The following is a 19,884-nucleotide window of genomic DNA, read 5'->3' as shown; positions in this document are numbered from 1 at the left end:
CCGTCGGGAAGCTAGGCCCACCACTACCTGGGTGGAACCACCTGCCCCTTCAGCCCCCAACATCAGAATCACTTGCGGGTACTCCATGAGCCAACCCGACTTTAGTCACAACATTTATATGTATAAAGTATATAATATATACCCGTGATCACCTCCCGAGTGATCACGGCCCGGTAGTATAGCATGGCAGACAGACAAGAATGTAGGGTCACTGATGATGAACTAGCATCCTATACTAAGCATTTAGGATTGCAGCTAAGGTATCAACAGTTGTAGCAACAATGACATGCTATGCATCATAATAGGATTAACAGAAAGCAGTAACATTCTACACTACTCTAATGCAAGCAGTAGAGAGAAGAGATAGGCGATATCTGGTGATCAAGGGGGGGCTTGCCTGGTTGCTCTGGCAGGAAAGAGGGGTCGTCAACAGCATAGTCGATCGGGGCACCAGCAGCGGCGTCAGTCTCGTAGTCTACCGGAGAGAAGAAGGGGAAGAAACAATGAATACAATGCAAACAGATGCATAACGATGCATGACATGACAAGTAACGTTGCTAGGTGTGCCCTAACGCGGTATGAGGTGATACCGGTGAAGGGACAAACATCCGGGAAAATATCCCCGGTGTTTTGTGTTTTCGGACAGATGAATCGGAGGGGGGAAAGTTGCGTGTTCGCTATGCTAGGGATGCGTGGTGGACGAACGAGCTGTGTATCGGAATTCGTCTCGTCGTTCTGAGTAACTTTCATGTACAAAGTTTTTTCATCCAAGCTACAGTTTATTTTATATTAATTTTAAAAGATTTAAATTATTTTTAAGATTTATTTAATTATTTAAATCAACATTATCCAGAACAGTGCATGTTGATGTCATCATGATGTCAGCATGACATCAGCAGTCAACTATGACCGTTGACCGGTCAAACTAACGTGTGGGTCCCACATGTCAGCGACTGTTTGGCTAATTAATAGTAGTTAATTATGTTAACTAGTTATTTGGTTAATTAATCTTAATTAGTTAATTTAAACATAATTAATTAAATTAATTAATTAATTGATTGATTGATTTTACTAATTATTTATTTGTTTATTATATATTTTTTAATTTAATTTTTTTAAAACGTTCTGGGGGCAGGGCCCCACATGTCATAGGGCCAGGGGGCTAGCGGGCACGCGGTCGCGGTTGGGGCGCTCGCCCAAACGGGCACGAGCGAGGAGAAGCGATGGCGCAGACTCCGGCGCCGGCGCCGGAGGTGGCAGGGAGGGGGTGGTGCGGGGCGGGAGGCTTGGGGAGCGCGCGAGGAGATGGGCACGAGCGGGTGGTGAGCCACGGTGGATGGCACCGGTGTAGTCGGGCGAAGACTCCAGGCGCCGACGGGCACGGACGGAATGCGAGGGCGGCAGGGCCGTGCAGAGGTCGAAACCAGCAGCTGCAGTAGTCTGCAGGAAGCAGAAGAGCGAGAGGAGAACTGCGGGCACGCCCGGGCGCTGAGAGGAAGCAGTGCTTAAGGCAGGGCCGGGGCGCGGGATGGCAGGCGGATGCGAGCTTGCCAGGCGCGGGTGTAGCGGAGGGCCCGGTGGTGCGGGCGGGAGCGTGCCAGGGAGCGGAGGCGCGTCGAGCAGCAGTTAGGGGAGGCGGTGCCGGGCGATGGTGCGCGGGCGCGCGTGCGGTGGTCGGCAGGCAGAGGGAGAGAGGAGGATCGGGGTCCTCACCGACGTTGAAGGGGAGTGGGGGCGGCGAGGCGTGAGGGAGCTCGTCGGGAAGGTAGTCCGGCGAGGAGGGGCTTGACGAATCTGATGAGGGCGGCGTCGTGCGCGGTCGTCGGGGCTGAGGACGGGGACGACGGGGTCCAGCGGCAACAGGGTGGCGACGGCAAGCGATGGGGCGTGGCGTCAGGGTCGGGGGTCCTCACCGACGTTGAAGGGGAGTGGGGGCGGCGAGGCGTGAGGGAGCTCGTCGGGAAGGTAGTCCGGCGAGGAGGGGCTTGAACGAATCTGATGAGGGCGGCGTCGTGCGCGGTCGTCGGGGCTGAGGACGGGGACGACGGGGTCCAGCGGCAACAGGGTGGCGACGGCAAGCGATGGGGCGTGGCGTCAGGGTCGGGGCATTGGCCCGATCTAGATCCAGAAACAAGGAAGCAGGGAGGAGACCGGGAGGAATCGTGCGGGGGGAGTGGTGTTCATGGGCTAGGATTCGATGTCCCCTGGGGGTTAGTAGGTGAGGTGGGGTGGGCCGGTTTGACCGGGCCGACTGGAGTGGCCAGCTAGGCTGGTTGGCCCTAGGGGAGGGCTTTCTTTTCCTTTCTTATTGTTTTACTATTTCCTTTTATATTTTCTGTTTTCTGTTTAGTTCCAGCTTATCGAATGTATTATGTTGAATACAAAAATTGGCACATAAATATTGGGTCATATAATGGAGTTACACCAAAGGTTCAAAACATTATGAAAAGGATAAAGATTTGGTTATTTTTAAATGGTTAAGGTTAAATGTTGTTTGCTCCTGCTTTAAATATCCTAGAGGCATGTAAACATTCCCAATAATGTTGGTTGGTGTTTGTTAACTAGTTAGTGAATATTTACAACCTTTTGAACATTTTTAATTTACTATTTTAACAAATTATAATTTGACTTGTTATTTGAATTTGAATTTAAACATAGTTTGAAACAAGTGAGGTTTAGCAAAAAATATGATGACTTGGCATCATTAACAGGGGTTTACTGTAGCTTAACTATCGGGGTGTCACACTCCCGAGGAGTATATGGGCCCTAATGGGCTTTAGTGGAGAGAGAGGCAGCCAGGGCAGGCCGCGCGCCCCCTCCCCCTCTAGTCCGAATTGCACTAGGAAGGGGGGCACCCCCTTTCCTTCCTCCCTCTCTCCCCCTTCCTTCTCTCCTAGTCCAACTAGGGAAGGGGGATCCTACTCCCGGTGGGAGTAGGACTCCTCCAGGACGCACCATAGAGGGCGGGCCCTCCCCCCTCCTCCACTCCTTTATATACGGGGGAGGGGGCACCCCATAGACACAAGTTGATCATTGATCCCTTAGTCGTGTGCGGTGCCCCCCTCCACCATAATCCACGTCGGTCATATCGTCGTAGTGCATAGGCAAAGCCCTGCGCCGGTATCTTCATCATCACCGTCATCACGCCGCCGTGCTGACGAAGCTCTCTGGATCGAGAGTTCGTGGGACGTCACCGAGCCGAACGTGTGCAGATCGCGGAGGTCCCTTACTTTCGGTACTAGGATCGGTCGGATCGTGAAGACGTACGACTACATCAACTGCGTTGTCATAACACTTCCGCTTATGGTCTACGAGGGTATATGGACAACACTCTTCCCCCCTTGTTGCTATGCATCACCATGATAGATCTTGCGTGTGCGTAGGATTTTTTTTGAAATTACTGCGTTCCCCAACAATAACCGCCCGCGAAAGAAAATCCATTAAGCAGGCTAATTAGCCTATTATTTTTAATCCATTTAGTAATCAAATTGATATTTCACATTAAATACATAATATATTTCATTTCCATATTACAACAACGAGGATTTCATAATTGAAATACATTAGACTATAGTTACACCATATAGGCATATAGCTAGCTACCCCATTACACAACATCACCAAATTTCACATGCAACATCTAAAACCTTTTGAAATTAGCACCCTACCACGCTCAATAGTTACATATCTTCAAGAAAAACTATTACATGTACAGAGAACACTAAAAATGTTTGTCACCAAGTAAAAAAATGTTTATCTATGGAGTGACACTTTCGGCTCGTGTGACCATTTGATAGACCATACTATTTCTATGGAGTGACCACACGTGGAGAACACTAGAAACATTTTTTTAATGTAGCCAATTTTTTTAATGTGTGGTCACTCCATTTGACAGACCATTGTCTCTTAAAAATGTCAAATGGAGCCTAATCATTTCACTGGAAAGAATTAGGCCACTATTTCTCTCTTAAAAAATTTGGGTGCGAACTGAGTGTAGCTTGAATGATCAGGTTCTTTGTGGTGGACTCAAGCAACCAGCCCATAGGTTCAGGTCCGAAGCTTGATATTGGTGATTGTGTTTTTTTGGATTTATGATTTTCCAACGATGTTCATTTTGTGGGAGAAAGACGTTTTCATCAACTACGAAGGCGTTTGTGCTGACCTCATGAATCTCAAAATATCGTGTTGGCTCAGTATTTTGAAGGTGTTCATAGTGGTAAATATACATGCATGCATTCAATAATTGTATGTACATGTATGTGAGCATCTGCATTTTTTAAGAGGTCACCACCACACTTAAATTAAACAGCCACGGTGTCAGGTACAAGCAAAAATCCAGAAATGGTGGATAACCAAATGTGCCTCCCTGCGGCTAAAGTGATCGAGCTTTCGCTAGATCGTGTGCTTCAAAATTTGCATTTTTTCCTTCATGAAAAATTTTAGAGTAGGTGAACTGCTGCATTCTCTTCTCGACGTCTTGGATAATTGGTGCTGAAAATCCCAGGAAATTGCTTGACAGGTGATTAACAGTTGACGGACAATCAGTAGCAATCAGAACTCTCTAAATATGAAGATCCTCTGCTAAGGAGAGGGCCTCACAGCAAGCATGTGCCTCCAAGCTCTCAGGTTCAGTAAGGCCCTCAAAGATAGTAACTGAAGCTCTCATATACTTTTCCTGGTCATTTCGACAGATGGGTGCACTGGCTCCCCTTGCATTATTTCTCGACACTGCTGCGTCAACATGTTGGGCAACGTAGTAATTTTAAAAAAATTCCTATACACACGCAAGATCATGAAGATGCATAGCAACGAGAGGGGAGAGTGTTGTCCACGTACCCTCGTAGACCGAAAGCAGAAGCGTTAGCACAACGCGGTTGATGTAATCGTATGTCTTCACGATCCGACCGATCAAGTACCGAACGTACGGCACCTCCGAGTTCAGCACACGTTCAGCCCGATGACGTCCCTCGAACTCCGATCCAGCTGAGTGTTGAGGGAGAGTTTTGTCAGCACGACGGTGTGGTGACGATGTTGATGTTCTACCGACGCAGGGCTTCGCCTAAGCACCGCTACAATAATATCGAGGTGGACTATGGTGGAGGGGGGCACCGCACACGGCTAAGAGATCAAACGATCAATTGTTGTCTCTATGGGGTGCCCCCTGCCCCCGTATATAAAGGAGCAAGGGGGTGCGGCCGGCAGGGAGGAGGCGCGCCAGGAGGAGTCCTACTCCCATCGGGAGTAGGACTCCCCTCTTTTCCTAGTTGGATTAGGACTTGGGAGGGGGAAGGAGTAGAGGAGAAGAAGGAAGGGGGGGCGCCGCCCCCCTCTCCTTGTCCTATTCGGACTGGGGGAGGGGCGCGCGGCCCAGCCCTAGCCGCCTCTCCTCTCTTCCACCTAGCCCCACTAAGGCCCATTAAGTCCCCGGGGGGTTCCGGTAACCTCCCGGTACTCCGGTAAAATCCCGATTTCACCCGGAACACTTCCGATATCCAAACATAGTCTTCCAATATATCAATCTTCATGTCTCGACCATTTAGAGACTCCTCATCATGTCCGGGATCACATCCGGGACTCCGAACAACCTTCGGTACATCAAAACATATAAACTCATAATATAACCGTCATCGAAACTTTAAGCGTGCGGACCATATGGGTTCAAGAACTATGTAGACATGTCCGAGACATGTCTCCAGTCAATAACCAATAGCGGAACCTGGATGTTCATATTGGCTCCCACATATTCTACGAAGATCTTTATCGGTCAAACCGCATAACAATATACGTTGTTCCCTTTGTCATCGGTATGTTACTTGCCCGAGATTCGATCGTCGGTATCTCAATACCTAGTTCAATCTCGTTACCGGCAAGTCTCTTTACTCGTTCTGCAATACATCATCCCGTAACTAACTCATTAGTAGCAATGCTTGCAAGGCTTAAGTGATGTGCATTACCGAGAGGGCCCAGAGATACCTCTCCGATATTCGGAGTGACAAATCCTAATCTCGAAATATGCCAACCCAACAAGTACCTTCGGAGACACCTGTAGAGCACCTTTATAATCACCCCGTTACGGTGTGACGTTTGGTAGCACACAAAGTGTTCCTCCGGTAAACGGGAGTTGCATAATCTCATAGTCATAGGAACATGTATAAGTCATGAAGAAAGCAATAGTAGGTTACTAAAACGATCGTGTGCTAAGCTAACGGAATGGGTTAAGTCAATCACATCATTCTCCTAATGATGTGACCCTATTAATCAAATGACAACTCATGTCTATGGTTAGGAAATATAACCATCTTTGATCAACGAGCTAGTCAAGTAGAGGCATACTAGTGACAATCTGTTTGTCTATGTAGTCACACATGTATTATGTTTCCGGTTAATACAATTCTAGCATGAATAATAAATATTTATCATGATATAAAGAAATAAACAATAACTTTATTATTGCCTCTAGGGCATATTTCCTTCACAACATTGATCTTTGCTACCCCAACTGGTCCTTTCAGCCTATGTTTCACTGATGGTCTAATCGGTCCCGTATGGTTCTTTATCTCCTTCCTTGGCAAAGTCTCCAGATCTTTTAAAAACTTTTGAAGAAAAAAAAGTAGATAGTGGACTCTGGAAGATCTCTTCGTGCTTTGCTTTCCTTCTTGCCCACCATATTGACCATAGGGTAACAATGACCATGGTAAAATCTTTCTCATTCAGAGTATCCTGCATAGTGCACAGCCACAACGATGCATCGACAGTTCCACAAGCAATCATGTGTTCAACTACGTTATCATCCATAAGGGCCCAGACACATATTGACATGCAACAGTCAATGAGCGCGTGTCACCATCAGTCTGTTGCGGTGCTGCACATAAGACACTCACCTCCATCTGATATGTGTCGATTCTTCAAAGTCTCCCGTGTTGGGATTTAGTTCTTTGCCAATCTCCATGCAAAGTTCTTCATATTTCCAGGAACTCTAGTTTTCCATTGATTTACCCATTGGTTCTGTGACGCCCTTGTATCTGAGTTGTTGCCACGATTTTCTAGCCAATCCTCCCTTCTCCTCTTAGTACCCACAAGTAATCGATATGCTGATCGGACTGAAAAAACTCATGTTCGTTCATAATGCCAAGCCCACCAGTCACTGGATGTGGACGTACTTATCGGGATATTAAACAGAGCATCAACATCGATGGGGTTCATATGCGTAGTCATAGCCGCTCGATTCCACCTTCTCATCGGCCCCTCAATCAAATCTGAAACAAGAACTGGGGGGTCATCCGAGACTGGATGTAGAGCCCTAAGCAAATAGTCTCTCGGGATCCAGTTCTAGTTCCAAATATGTGTCGTCGTACCATCACCAATCCGACGAACCAAGCCCTGTTTCAGAACTTCCAGACCTGCGTGCACTGCTCTCCAGACCTGTGATGGTTGCGATCCAGTTCTGCATCCAACAAATCAACCAAAGGAAAAATACTTTGCTTTAAGAAGTCTAGCGCTTAATGAGGTCGGCTCTTGTAAGATTCTCCATCCCTGCTTTGCTAACATGGCTAGGTTAAACAGTTCAGTATCCCGAAAGCCCAAGCCCTCCATGTATTTGGGTATGGTCAAATCATCCCACGACACCCATGCAGTCTTCCTCTTTCCATCATGGCTACCTAATTTTTTTCCGTACCATTGTATTCACTTGATTGCAAAGGCCTCGGGGCAACAGGAAACATGACATAGAGTATGTCGGAATCGCTTGAGCTATGGACTTTACAAGAATTTCCTTTCCAGAGTAGCCATGCATCTTTCTATCTAACCTTGAATCTTGACCCATAATCTGTCCTTTATATATTTGAAAGATCCATTAGTACTCCTTCCCACATCAGACGGCAAACCGAGATACCGTTCATTCAAAGATTCGTTAGGATCATCACAAAAAAAAAATCATTAGGAACATTTAAAATAACTTTAATGGAAATCCTTGTAGGTTCAAGACACCCCTTATACCAAAGAAAATGGAGGACTTCGCTACATTGACTCTCTGTCCAGAAGCATCACAGTAGACGCCCTAGATATAATTTGGGTCACCATTAATTCTAGAGATCTCTTAATTCTAATTCGCAAGGATGACGTAGACGCCCTAGATCCACGGCTGACAGCCCACAGGCCGCAACGAGCCCAAACCACACCTCACCCGGTGCGACCCCTCCAGATCTCCAACTGGACCACCGCCCCTATGGCCGCCACCAGCTCGCCGTCGACGGCGGCGGCGGCGATGTGGGCCTTCGCCGCCGCTACTTGCGTCAAGCTTCTGCTCGTCCCCACCTACCGCTCCACCGATTTCGACGTCCACCGGTACTGGCTCGCCCTCACCCACACCCTCCCCGCCCGGCAGTGGTACACCGACGCCTCCTCCCAGTGGACGCTCGACTACCCGCCCTTCTTCGCCTACTTCTCCCGCCTCCTCTCTCTCCCCGCGCCCTTCGTCGACGCCTCCCTCGTCGCCATCCCTGTGCCTGCCTCGCCGCCCTCCTCAGCCTACATCCTCTACCTCCGCTTCACAGTCGCCTTCTCGGACCTCCTCCTCCTCCTCGCATCCGTCCTCCTCCTGGCGAGGGACGCTCGCCGGAGGCAGCGTCCGTTCCTCGCTCTCTTGCTTGTCCTGTGGTCACCGGCGCTGCTCATCGTGGACCACATTCACTTTCAGTACAACGGGTTCCTGATGGGGCTGCTGTTGCTTTCTCTGCATTTTCTAGAGCAGGGGAAGGATCTTGCTGGGGGAGTAGTCTTTGCAGCGTTGCTTTGTTCGAAGCACCTCTTTCTCGTGGCTGCACCTGTCTATTTCGTGTACTTGTTCCGGCATTATTGCTGTGGCCGGGGCCTAGCGAGGGGCCTTGGGAGGCTCGTTCTCATGGGTGCTGGCGTGGTTGCTGTTTTTGCCATGGCATTCACACCCTTCGTGTACTACGGGCAGGTGAGTTGATCCCTTAGTTCATTTTGGAATTGGATGTCTCTTCATGATCATTTGGTCATTGTTGTTACAGTCATAAGTTAGAAATCAAGTTTAGGAGGCATTGTGAATTGATGAGAATGAGAACTGTTATAGAGTTAAATTCTAGTCAGTCAACATTGAATTTGGTAGAAATCTGCAAAATTTCGAGTAGTTCCTGTGTTCGTGCTGGTTTGCAAAAGAAAAGGTATATATGGAACAGAAGCTGATAGACTTGTGCAAGTCTCTCATAGCTTTTGTTTCAGCTCTGGTAATTGCTATGGCGTACAACTGAAGATGCTCTCATCTTGGTCCACTTACAGTTGTTGAACAAAATGGTGTCTCTGTAGTCAAGGCTATGCAACATCTCTTTGACTAGTTTTTGCTGTCATCTCTTCTGTATGTGGAACACATATATAGTCTATTCATTCTCTAAAAAAAAGAATTTACAATTCTCATGCACATAAGTATGTCCAGAAATCTGCACTCATAGAGACCATTATGTTGGCTAAAGTTCAACAACGTGAGTTTAGGAGTGAAATGCACCGATAGTCCATTAACTCAAACTCGTTGCACACTTTAGGCCAAGAACTCGGAAAGTGATCGATTTAGGCCATAAACTCGTTTATTTGATCAATTAAGGCCAAAACCAATGCAGAAGAGAAAAAACGGTCCATGTGGGTGCCATGTCGGTGTATCTTGGACTGCTGATGCTTGGTTTAATTTTTACAGGGTGTTTACTGCAAAAGAATCCGTCACAATTTAGCTAATGACACATTTTAAAAAAGATTAGCACACAATGCGTTGGATGTGAATCGAACCTAGGCTTCACGGAAAATGAAGGACACCTCTAACCACTAGAATGCATGCTATTTTGTGTATGTAGCAGGTTAATTAGTTATTTGTACACGCAAGGATATCGTTTATTGGTTTTCTACGAAAACAACCAATTATTAATGAGATGATGTTATTTGCGGGTTTTTTTTTAAGCAGTGCACTATGGGAGGCTCTAACTGAAGATGCTCTCATCTTGGTCCACTTACAGGCGTTGAACGAAATGGTGTCTCTGTAGTCAAGGCTATGCAATACAGTATCGCTTTGACTAGTTTTTGCTGACATCTCTGTTGTATGTGGAACACATATATAGTCTATTCATTCTCTCAAATAAATAGAATTTACAATTCTCAAGCACATAAGTATGTCCAGAACTCTGCACTCTTAGACACCATTATGTTGGCTAAAGTTCAACAACGTGAATTTAGTACAGGTATTTAGCAAGAAATATTTTCTGCCTGTATATTGCTAAGTTGCATGAAGGCATTTTCCTTAATGTGAGTTTGTCTATAACATTTTGTCATTTCTATTTTATGTGTCAACAGCGATTGTGTGCTCTCATTAATTTAATCATAATTCTAGCCATTTAGCACTGAATTCGGTAGAAATGGTGAATTTGTAATAATCAAATAATTCTTATGCTGGTGCTGGTTTGCACAAATACAAAAGGAATATCAGCTGATTACTATGCCTTGTAACTTTTGTTGCGGAACTTGCACTCTTAAATATCATTGGGTTTGCTTGAACTAGGTCAATTTCCTGCAAGCATTTGGAGTGAATTTTTTTCCTGCAAGTATTTAACAATAGGCATTATTCTTTATACATCATACTAATTTTGGTTTCATGAAGATATTCACTCTAACGTAAATTTTAGCATTTGCCACGTAAACAGTCATTACCAATATGCTCTCATGAATTTAGTTGTACTGTTGACACCATGGCTACCACACTTATTGCTTTGGTAATTTTGCAGATGCAACAGCTCTTAAGCCGATTGTTTCCTTTTGGTCGGGGTCTATTTCATGCTTACTGGGCTCCAAACTTTTGGGTATTCTATATAGTACTTGACAAGATCCTTGCATTTCTTCTTAGAAGACTAGGATTCAGTATTGAGATACCTGAAGCATCATTTACTAGGGGGCTTGTTGGTGATTCATCTCCTTTTGCTGTTCTTCCAAAGGTTGTCTCGTCTACTGTCCCTTTTTTTTACCCAAGAGAAGAATGTTGAACTCTATAGTTTGATAAACTTTGTTATTTGAACCTTATGGATTGCAGGTCACCCCAATAACTACCTTCTTATTGGTTATACTTGCTATGACTCCTTGTCTTGTCAAAGCATTCGCTAACCCCCAACCGAAACACATAATTAGATGGGTGGCATATGCTTGTTCATGTGGGTTTATGTTTGGATGGCATGTACATGAGAAGGCATCACTTCATTTCACCATCCCACTTGCCCTAATTGCCATGGATAGCTTGGACGACATCAGACATTACTTCTTATTGTCAATAGGTATGTTTCTGCCACAGTTTAATCTTGCTCAATGTCTGCACAGTTCCAATTGCAACATTGTCATTGTTGTTTCTTTCACTTCCTTTGATGCTATGTCAACAACTTTGGCAAAGTGTTGTCTTCTAGCATCACCACAATGTGAAGCGCTTGAGTCCTCTGAACAATTGCTACATGTTTTTGTTTAAACACCGACTTGTGCACTGATGATGTTGCTGTTTGTGTTCTGTAATATTCACTTGTTTGAACAAATTGTATTTGCAGTTTCATGCTACTCTATGTTCCCATTGCTGTTTGAGGACCAAGAATACCCAATAAAAGTGCTGCTGCTGTTGACCTACAGTGCTCTCATGTGGGTAGGGTTTTCAACCCATTTCGCTGCAAACCCTGCTCCGGGAGGGAAGAAATTAGATGCATCAGACAGCATAGTCGAGAAAAAATTCACTGGATGGATCAGTTTGGGATATCTTCTAGGAATGTTTGCTATAGAATTCTGGTCTCGACTATTCCATCACCATGTATTTGGGGATAGACTTCCGTTCCTACCTCTCATGATGGTTTCAGTGTACTGTGGCGTCGGAATGATGTACTCATGGATATGGCAGCTATCTTGGATTATCAGGCACACTTGATATGATCTTCAGTGATCAGTACCAGCACTCTTTCTAACCCATCAGCCGAGACAAAGTTTGATGACTCGCCCCCTTGACTGATGCATTGGGCAATCATTGTTGCTGCTTCCAAGGACATTTTCTTATGGTTTATACATTCAATTCTACAGCGTCAACGAAATTTGGGGGATGTAATCTTGTTATGATGTAATATCTGTTACAGTGTAGCTGCATGTATAAGCCCAGTCTTCATGGTTGGGAATATCTTTCCCTGACAATTTTGACAACCTGATGTGTTGAGTGTGTGATGTAAAAAGGAAAATTTCCAGTTTTTCATTACAGAAAAATTGAGTCATATGCTATGTGTATCCATGTAGTTACCGACATCTGCATTTCATGTTCGAGATATGGCTCGCATACAATCTCTTGAGAAATGTGTATACCTACTGTTTTGGCAGGTAGCACGCGAAGACTGCAGGAAAAATGTTTGGCAGGGAGTCTTACGAAGCCTTTTTAAAATCAAACTTAGAACTGAGCCAGGAGACAAAAATGTGTAGTCCTTGGCATTTCCTTTTATTCAGGGGACGTTCTTTGCATTTCTTCTTCAGTGTCCATTGGAGTTTATTTGCTTGCAACTACTATTTGTTTTTCTTTTTCTTTTTTTAATTCATTTCATTTTCATTTGACTTTCTTTTCTTTCCTTTTTGTTTTGATTCCATCTTTTATATTTTACTTTATTTTTGCTTTGTCTATTTATTTCCACTTATTTTTCCTTCTTATTTTAAATATACCTATTTTTTATTTTTATGTCCTCTTTGTGCTAAATACATGTTTTTTCTGGGATGCAAGAACATTTATTTTTCCATATACATGTACATTTATTATGCAATAGATGAACATCCTTTTGCAATACACGAACATTCTTTTGATAGTTAGGAACAATTATTTTAAAATACACAATTATCTCAATACATACTAGTGTAAAAATAGGAGACCTATTTTTGTGATTCTGTTATACTATTTTCAATAAAAAAAACTCTTCATAGCATTTAAAAAAATTAAAATAATCTTCATAGTCCAGAAGGCCAAGGCACCGAGCCAATCCTTCACCATATTCCAAATGTGTAGCGAGAAGCGGCATTCAAAAGGCAAACGCGTCGCCGTCTCCAGGCCCCTATTACACAAGGGGCAAAGCCCGCAATTCGGCCATCCATGCCTGGCAAGACGGTCCACTGTCCATTTTGAACAATGAGCCAAGCGAAGAACTTACATTTTGGACGAGCCCAAAATTTCCAGATGTAGGCTTATGAAGGAAATATGCCCTAGAGGCAATAATAAAGTTATTATTTATTTCCTTATATCATGATAAAAGTTTATTATTCATGCTAGAATTGTATTAATCGGAAACATAATACATGTGTGAATACATAGACAAACAGAGTGTCACTAGTATGCCTCTACTTGACTAGCTCGTTAATCAAAGATGGTTATGTTTCCTAACCATGAACAAAGAGTTGTTATTTGATTAACGAGGTCACATCATTAGTTGAATGATCTGATTGACATGACCCATTCCATTAGCTTAGCACCCGATCGTTTAGTATGTTGCTATTGCTTTTCTTCATGACATATACATGTTCCTATAACTATGAGATTATGCAACTCCCGTTTACCGGAGGAACACTTTGTGTGCTACCAAACGTCACAACGTAAAAGGGTGATTATAAAGGAGCTCTACAGGTGTCTCCAAAGATAGATGTTGGGTTGGCGTATTTCGAGATTAGGATTTGTCACTCCGATTGTCGGAGAGGTATCTCTGGGCCCTCTCGGTAATGCACATCACATAAGCCTTGCAAGCATTGCAACTAATGAATTGGTTGCGGGATGATGTATTACAGAACGAGTAAAGAGACTTGCCGGTAACGAGATTGAACTAGGTATTGGATACCGACGATCGAATCTCGGGCAAGTAGCATACCGACGACAAAGGGAACGACGTATGTTATTATGCGGTCTGACCGATAAAGATCTTCGTAGAATATGTAGGATCCAATATGGGCATCCAGGTCCCGCTATTGGTTATTGACCGGAGACGTGTCTCGGTCATGTCTACATTGTTCTCGGACCCGTAGGGTCCGCACGCTTAAGGTTACGATGACAGTTATATTATGAGTTTATGCATTTTGATGTACCGAAGGTTTTTCGGAGTCCCGGATGTGATCACGGACATGACGAGGAGTCTCGAAATGGTCAAGACATAAAGATTGATATATTGGAAGCCTATGTTTGGATATCGGAAGTGTTCCGGGTGAAATCGGGATTTTACCGGAGTACCGGGAAGGTTACCGGAACCCCTCGGAAGCTGAATGGGCCATGATGGGTCTTAGTGGAAAAGAGAAGAGGCAGCCCTACATGGGCTGCGCGCCTCCTCCTTCCCCTAGTCCTATTAGGACTAGGAGAGGTGGCCGGCCCCCTCTCTCTCTTTTCCCCCTCCGCGAATCCTATTCCAACTAGGATTGGGGGGGAATCCTACTCCCAGAGGGAGTAGGACTCTCCTGGCGCGCCACACCTTGGCCGGCCAGCCTCCCCCCTCTAGTCCTTTATATACTGAGGCAAAGGCACCCTAGAACACACAAGTTGATCCACGTGATCTATTCCTTAGCCGTGTGCGGTGCCCCCAGCCACCATAGTCCTCGATAATACTGTAGCGGAGTTTAGGCGTAGCCCTGCTGCTGTGGTACATCAAGATCGTCACCACGCCATCGTGCTGACGGAACTCTTCCCCGACGCTTTGCTGGATCGGAGCCCGGGGATCGTCATCGAGCTGTACGTGTGCTAAGAACTCGGAGGTGCCGGAGTAACGGTGCTTGGATCGGTCGGATCGGGAAAACGTACGACTACTTCCTCTACGTTGTGTGATCGCTTCCGCAGTCGGTCTGCGTTGGTACGTAGAAAACACTCTCCCCTCTCGTTGCTTTGCATCACCATGATCTTGCGTGTGCGTAGGAATTTTTTTGAAATTACTACGTTCCCCAACAGTGGCATCCGAGCCTAGGTTTTATGGTTTGATGTTATTTGCACGAGTAGAACACAAGTGAGTTGTGGGCGATATAAGTCATACTGCCTACCAGCATGTCATACTTGGTTCGGCGGTATTGTTGGACGAGACGACTCGGACCAACATTACGCGTACGCTTACGCGAGATCGGTTCCCCCGACGTGCTTTGCACACAGGTGGCTTGCGGGCGACTGTCTCTCCAACTTTATTTGAACCAAGTGTGGCTACGCCCGATCCTTGCGAAGGTTAAAACGGAGTCTATTTGACAAACTATCGTTGTGGTTTTGATGCGTAGGTGAGATTGGTTCTTGCTTAAGCCCGTAGCAGCCACGTAAAACTTGCAACAACAAAGTAGAGGACGTCTAACTTGTTTTTGCAGGGCATGTTGTGATGTGATATGGTCAAGGCATGATGCTGAATTTTATTGTATAAGATGATCATGTTTTGTAACCGAGTTATCGGCAACTGGCAGGAGCCATATGGTTGTCGCTTTGTTGTATGCAATGCAATCGCGATGTAATGCTTTACTTTATTACTAAACAGTAGTGATAGTCGTGGAAGCATAAGATTAGCGAGACGACAATGATGCTACGATGGAGATCAAGGTGTCGCGCCGGTGACGATGGTGATCATAACGGTGCTTCGGAGATGGAGATCACAAGCACAAGATGATGATGGCCATATCATATCACTTATATTGATTGCATGAGATGTTTATCCTTTTATGCATCTTATCTTGCTTTGATTGACGGTAGCATTATAAGATGATCTCTCACTAAATTATCAAGAAGTGTTCTCCCTGAGTATGCACCGTTGCGAAAGTTCTTCGTGCTGAGACACCACGTGATGATCGGGTGTGATAGGTTCTACGTTCAAATACAACGGGTGCAAAACAGTTGCACACGCGGAATACTCAGGTTATACTTGACGAGCCAAGCATATGCAGATATGGCCTCGGAACACGGAGACCGAAAGGTCGAGCGTGAATCATATAGTAGATATGATCAACATAACGATGTTCACCATTGAAAACTACTCCATCTCACGTGATGATCGGTTATGGTTTAGTTGATTTGGATCACGTAATCACTTGGAAGATTAGAGGGATGTCTATCTAAGTGGGAGTTCTTAAGTAATTTGATTAATTGAACTTAAACTTATCATGAACTTAGTACCTGATAGTATCTTGCTTGTTTATGTTGATTGTAGATAGATGGTTCGTGCTGTTGTTCCGTTGAATTTTAATGCGTTCCTTGAGAAAGCAAAGTTGAAAGATGATGGTAGCAATTATACGGACTGGGTCCGTAACTTGAGGATTATCCTCATTGCTGCTCAGAAGAATTACGTCCTGGAAGCACCGCTGGGTGCCAGGCCTGCTGCTGGAGCAACACCAGATGTTATGAACGTCTGGCAGAGCAAAGCTGACGACTACTCGATAGTTCAGTGTGCCATGCTTTACGGCTTAGAATCGGGACTTCAACGACGTTTTGAACGTCATGGAGCATATGAGATGTTCCAGGAGTTGAAGTTAATATTTCAAGCAAATGCCCGGATTGAGAGATATGAAGTCTCCAATAAGTTCTATAGCTGCAAGATGGAGGAGAACAGTTCTGTCAGTGAGCATATACTCAAAATGTCTGGGTATAATAATCACTTGATTCAATTGGGAGTTAATCTTCCGGATGATTGCGTCATTGACAGAATTCTCCAATCACTGCCACCAAGCTACAAGAGCTTTGTGATGAACTATAATATGCAAGGGATGAACAAGACTATTCCCAAGCTCTTCACAATGCTGAAAGCTGCGGAGGTAGAAATCAAGAAGGAGCATCAAGTGTTGATGGTTAACAAGATCACTAGTTTCAAGAAAAAGGGCAAAGGGAAGAAGAAGGAGAACTTCAAGAAGAACAGCAAGCAAGTTGCTGCTCAGGAGAAGAAACCCAAGTCTGGACCTAAGCCTGAAACTGAGTGCTTCTACTGCAAGCAGACTGGTCACTGGAAGCGGAACTGCCCCAAGTATTTGGCGGATAAGAAGGATGGCAAGGTGAACAAAGGTATATGTGATATACATGTTATTGATGTGTACCTTACTAGAGCTCGTAGTAGCACCTAGGTATTTGATACTGATTCTGTTGCTAATATTTGCAACTCGAAACAGGGACTACGGAATAAGCGGGCGCTAGCAAAGGACGAGGTGACGATGCGCGTGGGAAACGGTTCCAAAGTCGATGTGATCGCGGTCGGCACGCTACCTCTACATCTACCTTCGGGATTAATATTAGACCTAAATAATTGTTATTTGGTGCCAGCGTTGAGCATGAACATTATATCTGGATCTTGTTTGATGCGAGACGGTTATTCATTTAAATCAGAGAATAATGGTTGTTCTATTTATATGAGTAATATCTTTTATGGTCATGCACCTTTGAAGAGTGGTCTATTTTTGATGAATCTCGATAGTAGTGATACACATATTCATAATGTTGAAGCCAAAAGATGCAGAGTTGATAATGAAAGTGCAACTTATTTGTGGCACTGTCGTTTAGGTCATATCGGTGTAAAGCGCATGAAGAAACTCCATACTGATGGACTTTTGGAACCACTTGATTATGAATCACTTGGTACTTGCGAACCGTGCCTCATGGGCAAGATGACTAAAACACCGTTCTCCGGTACTATGGAGAGAGCAACAGATTTGTTGGAAATCATACATACAGATGTATGTGGTCCGATGAATATTGAGGCTCGTGGCGGATATCGTTATTTTCTCACCTTCACAGATGATTTAAGCAGATATGGGTATATCTACTTGATGAAACATAAGTCTGAAACATTTGAAAAGTTCAAGGAATTTCAGAGTGAAGTTGAAAATCATCGTAACAAGAAAATAAAGTTTCTATGATCTGATCATCGAGGAGAATATTTGAGTTACGAGTTTGGTGTACATTTGAAAAATTGTGGAATAGTTTCGCAACTCACGCCACCCGGAACACCTCAGCGTAATGGTGTGTCCGAACGTCGTAATCGTACTTTACTGGATATGGTGCGATCTATGATGTCTCTTACTGATTTACCGCTATCATTTTGGGGATACGCTCTAGAGACGGCCGCATTCACGTTAAATAGGGCACCATCAAAATCCATTGAGACGACACCTTATGAACTATGGTTTGGCAAGAAACCAAAGTTGTCATTTCTTAAAGTTTGGGGCTGCGATGCTTATGTGAAAAAGCTTCAACCTGATAAGCTCGAACCCAAATCGGAGAAATGTGTCTTCATAGGATACCCAAAGGAGACTGTTGGGTACAACTTCTATCACAGATCCGAAGGCAAGACAGTCGTTGCTAAGAATGGATCCTTTCTAGAGAAGGAGTTTCTCTCGAAAGAAGTGAGTGGGAGGAAAGTAGAACTTGACGAGGTAACTGTACCTGCTCCCTTATTGGAAAGTAGTACATCACAGAAAACTGTTTCTGCGACACCTACACCAATAAGTGAGGAAGCTAATGATGATGGTCATGAAACTTCAGATCAAGATACTACTGAACCTCGTAGATCAACCAGAGTAAGATCCGCGCCAGAGTGGTACGGTAATCCTGTTCTGGAAATCATGCTACTAGATCATGATGAACCTACGAACTATGAAGAAGCGATGGTGAGCCCAGATTCCGCAAAGTGGCTTGAAGCCATGAAATCTGAGATGGGATCCATGTATGAGAACAAAGTATGGACTTTGGTTGACTTGCCCGATGATCGGCAAGCAATTGAGAATAAATGGATCTTCAAGAAGAAGACTGACGCTGACGGAAATATTACTGTCTACAAAGCTCGACTTGTCGCGAAAGATTTTCGGCAAGTTCAAGGGATTGACTACGATGAGACCTTCTCACCCGTAGCGATGCTTAAGTCTGTCCGAATCATGTTAGCAATTGCCGCATTTTATGATTATGAAATATGGCAGATGGATGTCAAAACTGCATTCCTGAATGGATTTCTGAAAGAAGAGTTGTATATGATGCAACCAGAAGGTTTTGTCGATCCAAAGGGAGCTAACAAAGTGTGCAAGCTCCAGCGATCCATTTATGGACTGGTGCAAGCCTCTCGGAGTTGGAATAAACGTTTTGATAGTGTGATCAAAGCATTTGGTTTTATACAGACTTTTGGAGAAGCCTGTATTTACAAGAAAGTGAGTGGGAGCTCTGTAGCATTTATGATATTATATGTGGATGACATATTGCTAATTGGAAATGATATAGAATTTCTGGATAGCATAAAGGGATACTTGAATAAGAGTTTTTCAATGAAAGACCTCGGTGAAGCTGCTTACATATTAGGCATTAAGATCTATAGAGATAGATCAAGACGCTTAATTGGACTTCCACAAACAACATACCTTGACAAAATTTTGAAGAAGTTCAAAATGGATCAAGCAAAGAAAGGATTCTTGCCTGTGTTACAAGGTGTGAAGTTGAGTAAGACTCAATGCCCGACCACTGCAGAAGATAGAGAGAATATGAAAGATGTTCCCTATGCATCAGCGATAGGATCTATCATGTATGCAATGCTGTGTACCAGACCTGATGTGTGCCTTGCTATAAGTCTAGCAGGGAGGTACCAAAGTAATCCAGGAGTGGATCACTGGACAGCGGTCAAGAACATCCTGAAGTACCTGAAAAGGACTAAGGATATGTTTCTCGTGTATGGAAGTGACAAAGAGCTCACCGCAAAAGGTTACGTTGATGCAAGCTTTGACACTGATCCGAACGATTCTAAATCGCAAACGGATACGTGTTTACATTAAACGGTGGAGCTGTCAGTTGGTGCAGCTCTAAACAAAGCGTTGTAGCGGGATCTACATGTGAAGCGGAGTACATAGCTGCTTCGGAAGCAGCAAATG

At 44.5% G+C, this 19,884-nt stretch overlaps 1 protein-coding gene across 1 annotated transcript; it reads left to right on the top strand.

Annotated features, from left to right (window-relative positions):
- Window positions 1–8,122: 8,122 nt before the first annotated feature.
- Window positions 8,123–12,295, top strand: LOC125513318 (probable dolichyl pyrophosphate Glc1Man9GlcNAc2 alpha-1,3-glucosyltransferase). The gene is made up of 4 exons (XM_048678404.1): window positions 8,123–8,962; window positions 10,785–10,991; window positions 11,087–11,324; window positions 11,586–12,295. The coding sequence occupies exons 1-4, from the start codon at window positions 8,225–8,227 to the stop codon at window positions 11,951–11,953; spliced, it is 1,551 nt and encodes a 516-aa protein (XP_048534361.1). The 5' UTR covers window positions 8,123–8,224; the 3' UTR covers window positions 11,954–12,295.
- The last annotated feature ends 7,589 nt before the right edge of the window (window positions 12,296–19,884 follow it).

This window comes from Triticum urartu, chromosome 6 (genome assembly GCF_003073215.2).
Source record: "Triticum urartu cultivar G1812 chromosome 6, Tu2.1, whole genome shotgun sequence".
In the NCBI taxonomy this organism is placed as follows: domain Eukaryota; kingdom Viridiplantae; phylum Streptophyta; class Magnoliopsida; order Poales; family Poaceae; genus Triticum; species Triticum urartu.
This window is presented reverse-complemented; position numbering and strand designations above follow the sequence as displayed.